The sequence below is a fragment of the Engraulis encrasicolus genome, chromosome 1, assembly GCF_034702125.1.
Source record: "Engraulis encrasicolus isolate BLACKSEA-1 chromosome 1, IST_EnEncr_1.0, whole genome shotgun sequence".
NCBI lineage: Eukaryota > Metazoa > Chordata > Actinopteri > Clupeiformes > Engraulidae > Engraulis > Engraulis encrasicolus.
The window spans coordinates 40,025,943-40,034,391 of NC_085857.1; the positions used below are offsets into that span (position 1 = coordinate 40,025,943).

Consider the following 8,449-nt stretch of genomic DNA (forward strand, 5'->3'; position numbering starts at 1 on the left):
TCCCTCCATACGCATGCACCCAGCCATACGCCACACGCCACACGCCAGGCAGCCACTGCACAGACAGGACTTCTCAGAAAGTGAAGAAAGTGTGTGTGTGTGTGTGTGTGTGTGTGTGTGTGTGTGTGTGTGTGTGTGTGTGTGTGTGTGTGTGTGTGTGTTGCTCTCTGTCTTTTTTATTTCTCTCACACACACACACACACACACACACACACACACACACACACACACACACACACACACACACACACACACACACACACACACACACACACACACACACACACCAGACCAAACCCATGTCATGCTGTTTTTTCAGTGACATGACTACCTATGTGTGCATTGGGTCAATTTAAACAATGTCCACCTGATCTACACCATAGCTACCACATGATCATGACAGGAAGAGCGAGGAGTAGAGTAGAGTAGAGTAGAGTAGAGTAGAGTAGAGTAGAGTAGAGTAGAGTAGAGTAGAGTAGAGTAGAGTAGAGTAGAGTAGAGTAGAGTAGAGTAGAGTAGAGTATACGTAGAGTAGAGTAGAGTAGAGTAGAGTAGAATAGAGTAGGGGAGGAATTAAGGTGTCAAGTATTACATAAATACAGATAATGCCCACAAGACACATGCAACACAGGTAATAGTCAGGGAGAAAAAAATAAAGACTACAGAAAAATAAAAAGGCAATTGTGCAGAAACATATTCTGTGAGTTGGGCTCGACAAACAGGTAGACCGGGAAATATGACCAGAAATGAGTGTTGACAGATACATCTATTACATAGTTATAGTACTTTGGTGTAGAAGTTAGAGATAAGACATAGTATTTGAAGTAGGACATAGATCCTGGTAAGGTGCATGAAGACAATGAGTAAGATTATCATAAGCAGGTAGTGTACAGAGCATGATAGGGGTGAGGAGACATGAAGATGCTGGAAACATCAAACAGGAAGCTGGAGACCTGAAACACTAACGGCATTTTATTTCGGCACCCAAACGCTATCATCCATGAACATGCGCATTCACACTTTTGGTTTCACACTTGTCTGGAGAGAGATAATCACACAACTGCTGATTACTCGCTGGCTGACTTTGGGCTGACTTAAGACTACTGCTTCAAAAAACTACAAGCGTATTAATATGACACCTTAATTTCCCCCCGGGGATCAGTAAAGTTACTCTATTCTACTACTATGGCTTTGGTAAAACCATGAACTTGACAGCATGAACTTATTGAGGTATATACTGTATTTCACACTGGGGAATGGTCCTATCTGGACATAAAAGGTGAATTTAAATGCTTCCACTGTCTGTAAGTGTGAGGTGTATCAGGATGTGGAAAAGGCAATTCCACTGTGAATATAGGCCTACATTGGTATTCTACTGAGTTATTAAATCCAGACCATTATTTCCATCCTGTGTATGAAAAATAGATAAGAACATTTAATTTAATATTTAGATGTAATATGTAATATTTTTCAGTAGTTTATTTACATAATTTGTGCTACCCATTCACAAATGTTAGGCTACCTTTTTCACAAATGCTTACCAACAACATCAAATTGTAAGTAGGCCTATGCTTATAACTGGGGGAAAAATGCCACTTTCATACATGAAAAGGTGGATCTTCTCCATGTCTGCCATTTTGAATTCCCTGATATAGCCTTTCTGTGCTTTGGTCATTCTAGTTAGTTTGTTGCTGCAATAAGCAGTGGTGTAGTCTACATAGAACGCAGGTATACAGAGTATACCCTCTTCAAAATTTCAGGGATTTCAGTATACCCACTTAAAATTGATTGATCCATTATTTAGAATAGCACAAATATATACAGTATACCCACTTCAAAAATGCTCAAATATACAGTATACCCACCATAAAAAGTAGACTACACCACTGTGCAATAAGCAGCACCATTTCAATGAGCATCAGTTGCAACAGCTCTGGCCACAATCCTTCCTACTGCACCTTTAAATATTTCCATTTGCTAAACTGGAAAGAGGCATGTCTTTATTAGTCTGATAGAGTGGTATAATCTTAATTCTTACTACATGGCCTTCTGAGTTATTACATATGGACAACAGATGAATGGCAGGAGAATGATGTGTGTAAACACACACACACACACACACACACACACACACACACACACACACACACACACACACACACACACACACACACACACACACACACACACATACACACACACACACAAACACACACACACACACACACACACACACACACACACACACACACACACACACACACACTAGTTCAAGACACCAACATTTTAAAACCCCGCCCCAAACCACGAAACTGGCTGATAAACTCAGGCTTCTGTGGGGGTCTATCTGCCGAGAGAGGGACAGAGAGATATACGGTAGAGAGAGAGACAGGTTGACAAAGAGAGAAAAGTAGACAAAATAACTGTATTCAACTGACGCTCCATACATAACTGTAAAACTAGGGCCAGGACAATTGGGACTTATCCGTGTAATTACTAACACTAATACATGGACTTTTATGTTTGCAATTACAATCGTTTTAAAATTGTACAAATTATTGTGCGGCCGTCCGACATATCCGTTAACTTTCATTGAGGATTTGGAGGCCCTGTCCGGATGGCTGCAACTGAAGCTGTGTTACCCTCGTTTAGTTCATTCACAAACTACACGAACTCTAGTCCAGACATGAAGGTACGTACACCCTCCTTTCTTCTTTTCCTTTTTTTTCTTTCTCTGGACTTATCAAATATTATGTATTATATTATTATTAAATATTGTCAGTTGGCCTCTGCTGGAAGTTTTGTTTGTCAGTTGGCCTCTGCTGTGCTGTTGAAAAAAGCTTTTATCCCAAAGACGAATAAGTAATCCATCAAGGGAGGCAGACTGCAATTTACTGAAATAAATATTAAAACATTTTGAAATGTAACCGTAATCTATCAGTTTTTTTTTTAGCTTTCCTTTTTGACTTGACCCGACTTCAGGCCTGCAATATGGCAGACCATTATCAGTTTTTGATCTATCTTCTGTGGCAATATTTTGTCAACAAAACTAAAGCGGGATACACAGTATATGCACAGAAGTGTAATATCTTTCAAAATTGTTACCTGATTATTTCGGCATTTGATATTTTTGTACTTTCTTGTGATATTTGAGGCAACAATGTAGGCCTATACGTATATTAGAAAACAACATCAACAGACCTAAGTCAAGACACTCAAAAATGCGAAACTGTTTCCAACCGACTGACCATCCAACCGAAAAAGTGAATGCAGACCTCTGAAAACGGCATGGTAGACCATTAATCAATTGTGATTTTTTAAATAATCACAAACACAAATATCAAGTAACATGCACGGTTTCTATTTACACTATTGCCTCTTTTCTACTGCCGTTTTTCTGGTAGGCCTACAGCTCGACACAGCACAACTCAGCCACCACTTTCTGCCCTTCGATCGAGCTGTGTCGTGCCCAATCGAAAAGCAAAAAGTGGCGGGCAATGCCAAGTCGCGCTGTGTCGAGCTATAGGCCTACCAGAAAAACAGCAGTGGAAAAGAGGCATTAATGGACTCATTCTGCACTTAGGTGTGGAGGTTTGAGGATGGCCCTCTCAGCAGCTCCGACTCCCAGGACAGGAAGTCCATACTGGACTACCAGAGCAGCAACGACACCCTGGAGCTTCCCCCCATCCTCAGGGAGGCCCAGCTGGAGGAAGACGAACACAATGCATCGTGGGATATGGAGTTCTTACTGTCGGCCTGGGGCAGCTCTTCCCCCACTGAGGAGGACACCAGTCTGGACTGCAACACGGGAGGCCACAGGCAGACGGATACTCAGGGGGAGCAGGGCAGACTGTACCAGGCTGGGCTTCTGCAGCAGGGCTCCAGGGCGCAGGAGCGGGCTGGTGGTGGTGGTGGTGCTGGTGGTGGTCTGGTGGTGGAGCCCTCTGCGTTCAACACCACCAGGCTCTACCCCGGCAGCGGGAGCCTGATGGCCGAACTGCTGTCGCCGGACGAAGGTTCGGTGAGCTGCTCCATACCTGAGCTGTACAACGGGAGCTTCAGTGTTGGGCACCAGCAGCAACCAGCCAGCAAACAGCAGTATGTCCTCCACTCGTCCGGGTCCGGCACAGAGCTGTTGGGTTTCACCGCTCTGGGACAGGGACACACGTCCGCTGACCCAGCAGCGACAGGGCCAGGCAGCATCCAACAGCTGGGGGCCGTTGTGGGTCTCCCCAAAGGCAAGTCCTGGGAGTACACCACCCACTACTTCCCCCAGCACCTCCCGTCTCTCATGGCATTCCCAGACTCCAGGTTCGTGCCGGTGACAGCAGCGACTATGGATCTGGACGTAGCCACATCAGTCGCGCATACCCAGCGGCCGCCATCGTACAGTGCCATACCAAACTACCACCACCCTCACCAACACCACCACCCACACCACCACCACCACGCCAAACTGTATGCCCATCCAATGGTGTCAGGACCGGCCGGGTTCGCGCACAACAGGTCGCCGATGTCAGCTGCATCAGCTGCGACTGTGGTGTACAGCGCGGCGGCGTCCGTGTCCAGCCTGCTGCCGGACTCCACAGTGCCCTCCGCTGGCTTGGAGGGGAAGCGCGGCGGGCGTAATAAGGGCGTGGCCAAGAAGAGGGCGGCCGTGCACGGCTGCGAGTACCCGGGCTGCACCAAGACCTACACCAAGAGCTCCCACCTGAAGGCACACCTGCGCACTCACACAGGTGAGCAAGTCAATCATCCACTACAGTGGTGTAGTCTACATATAACGCAGGTATACGCAGTATACCCACCTGAAAATATTAGGCATTTCAGTATACTCAACTAAAATTGATTGATCTTTTACTTACAATAGCAAAAGTATACAGTATACCCACTTCAAGAAATGCTCAAATTTACAGTTATACCCACCACAAAAAAGTAGACTACACCACTGGTCTTCTACTATAGTGTTTCCCAACGGGGGCTCCACAGCCCCCCAGGGGACATCAGGGACCCCTAAGGGGGGCTGTTGAGAAGGATACAGTTGAGAGGAGGGGTGCATAGTTGCCATTGGGGAGCATTAGCCTATTTTATTTTTTAATACTAAGGGGGGCATTGACAGGTTTATTATGAGGTCAAGGGGGGCGTTGCAAGGCTTATGATGAGGTCAAGGGGGTGGTTATTCAAAAAGGTTGAGATGTTTTGTACTATACAGTATGTACAGCACTTCCTGTTCCAGCTGTACTAGGATGCCTGCAGCTTCTGCAATTCATAACGCTTTCACAGTTTTTGAAGAGTTTCCTTGCAAAACAACATATCCACCATTTCTGACTTTTGCATTTTATTATAAGAAATGACTATTCAGAAGTCCATCTATGTGTGGATTCTTGTGGATTATTATATTTTTGGATTATTATATTACAAATATTTTGAGAACATACTTTTTAAACCTCTATAAAATGCAGTTTGCAATGCAATGCAATGGAATGCCCAATACAAAAATGTCAATTTTCCAAAATGTTCCCAAATGGATATACAGTATGTCATTTTGCAACGAAGCAAAGCAAAATGGTCAGTTGTCCTGGGCCCAGAGAGGGAGGGGTCCTCATTACATTGTGTGTATTGGGTGGGGGGCCCTTTCAGATGACTTTGTCCTGGGTCCGGAACAAAAGATGTCAACGGTCCTGGCTACAATTTAATACCCTTCATATTTGCTTCAGGCCTTTCCCAAATGAATGAATTCTAATTGCCAATTACATATTGCTTAATTGCCCAACACACGGTACTCTACATTAGGGATCCTTTTTAAATATATATATTTTAGGGGCTTTTATGCCTTTATTTGACAGGACAGTCGAAGATGGTGACAGGAAGCGAAAGGGACAGAGAGACAGGGGAGGATCCGGAAATGACCCCGGCTGGACTCGAACCGGGGTCCCCGTGGGCATGCACGCCCAAATGTGGGGGGGCTTAGTGTGCTGAGCCACAGCGCCTCCCATTAGAGATCCTTTTAGCAAAACTTAAATGAATGTGCAGGGAAAGAAAGGAGTCACCGAAGCATCAGATATGGATGTGCATGTTTAACTGTTTTACTTGGGCAAGTGCCAAGACTAACCTTTCAACGTTGTCACGTCTTCTTCAGAGCGCGGAGGCTATCTCTCTTTTCTTAGATGAATGTGCCAATTTTGTTACAAAGACTGTTGCCGGATCTCAAATGGCGCACTTGTGCACTTCAGTGTTCATGTTTCGGTGCGTATGGCGTATTAGTTACGCACTAAAACATAGTGCCCGAAGTGCATAAATGCGCCAATTTGAGATCCAGCATGTATCTTCCTCTTCGTCCACTGATCCCCTACAGGTGAGAAGCCGTATCACTGCTCGTGGGAGGGCTGCGGCTGGAAGTTCGCCCGGTCGGACGAGCTGACGCGTCACTTCCGCAAGCACACAGGCCAGAAGCCCTACGAGTGCATGCTGTGCCAACGCGCCTTCTCCCGCTCAGACCACCTGGCCCTGCACATGAAGAGACACATGTGATACATATGAGGTCTCTCACACACACACACACACACACACACACACACACACACACACAGACATACACACACACACACACACACACACACACACACGCACGCAGGCACACACACAGACATACACACACACACACCTGCACACACACTCAGACCACATAGCGCTGCACATGAAGAGACACATGTGATATGAGGTCTCAGACACACACACACATACACATACATGCACACACACACACACACACACACACACACAGATACCACACACACACACACACACACACACACACACACACACACACACACACACACACACACACACACACACACACACACACACACACACACACACACACACACACACACACACACTCAGACATACACGAACACGCACACAATTGAAGAGTTCAATGAAACATACATGCATGAATGTAGCAATATTTGAATGTACCATGAAGCATTTTTAGATCATAAATCAAGTCTCTAAAATAAGTCTTTAAATGAAACACCAATGTAGCAAATGTTTGTGTGTGCTGTAGAATTGAACTTGAGGATATGGTTATATGTCATCTATGACCGACAGCATAGAGCAAACGGTAGGCAGTTAGAGTTATTAGGTCAAAGGTCAAATTCAATGAGAATTTTGTTTTGTTTACCAAGGGACCTGAGCAGAGTTTGACCTGAGGAGCCACGTGCTGGGGCAAATTTTTTATTAGGCTATGTGTCGTGTACACCGAGCGCGACCTACGCTACCTGAGCAACGGAAATGTTTTGTTTCTCTATGGAGGGTAGGCAAATAAAGCGATCAAAGTGAATTCGCCAGGAGCGAAGCGACCTGAGCAACCTGATCAGCCTGAGCAACCTGATCCCTGGTTGTCAAGCCAGAGCCATTATGTGATTAGCTAAATCAAACATGTCAATGTCATGTCCAGAGTGAATCAAGCGAATTCATGGCGAAACTTCTTTAGCGACCTCAGCTACCTGGGTCGCGTAGGTCGTATCTGGTCTACATGCAGGTTCAGGCTCGTATTTCTTTACTGCCAGAGTTTAAAACCAATGTTTTTAAAGGCTGAATTGTCCGTCAATGTTTTCTATAAGCCTGGGCCCGCCCGTCTTACGCTTCATGAAATTTTTGCATCTCATGGCTGTCTGGCACAGCAAGCCATCTAAAACACTTTTGTCTCCCCAAGAAATGGGATCCAATGAAAATCTAGCATTTCAAATGTCTCAGTGGAGGCGTGTTCAAAGCAATGGCTAAAGAAGCCCTTTTTTTTACTGTGAACGTTGGTCAGAAATTCAATGAAGTGGATATCAGGGCGGCTGTATACTCAACCCTGGCTTTTATTATTTTTAGATGTGACTTGTTTTAACAGTACTATTATAAAGGTGCATATGTATTTTTTATTTGTTTACTTATTACTTATTTAAATCAAATAATTATATTTACAACAATCATGACACAGCTTTCAATGTGTCTCTTGATCACATTTGGAAAAGTAAGAACCCTGGCGTAGATAAATATTGTACAGTCATACAACACTGTCTTCCATCTAGCCATTTCACCAGTCTTCTCAGTTTCTCTATTTATTTAGCTTTTAATGTTCATCAGGACTATTCTATGAAATATTTACTTATTACTAAGTTATATCTTTTAAACTGTCCTTATTTATTAAGTGTTATCAATAGGAAACAACTATGGTATTTTTCATATATCTCTTTGCATGTATTTTATAAAATATTCTTTGTATGTTTTCTATCTTTTTTCCAAATAAATAAAGGACCAAAGGTTGAGCTGTGTGTGCAGTGGTCTTGATTGCCCAGTAGATGGCGACGTCCCCCAAGTTGAGTGGATACCATCCTATGTGGTGGTCCGTTTATCAAAGCAACTGTATAACGGTAGTTTCGCTGTGGGGGAGGGGATC

The 8,449-nt window shown here is 44.3% G+C and overlaps 1 protein-coding gene across 1 annotated transcript; it reads left to right on the forward strand.

Moving 5' to 3' along the window:
• The first annotated feature begins 2,387 nt into the window (after positions 1-2,387).
• On the forward strand, positions 2,388-6,620 carry klf1 (Kruppel like factor 1 (erythroid)). Its single transcript, XM_063222258.1, has 3 exons — positions 2,388-2,692; positions 3,584-4,739; positions 6,356-6,620. Exons 1-3 carry the CDS (start codon positions 2,618-2,620, stop codon positions 6,529-6,531), a joined length of 1,407 nt encoding a protein of 468 aa, XP_063078328.1. The 5' UTR covers positions 2,388-2,617; the 3' UTR covers positions 6,532-6,620.
• The last annotated feature ends 1,829 nt before the right edge of the window (positions 6,621-8,449 follow it).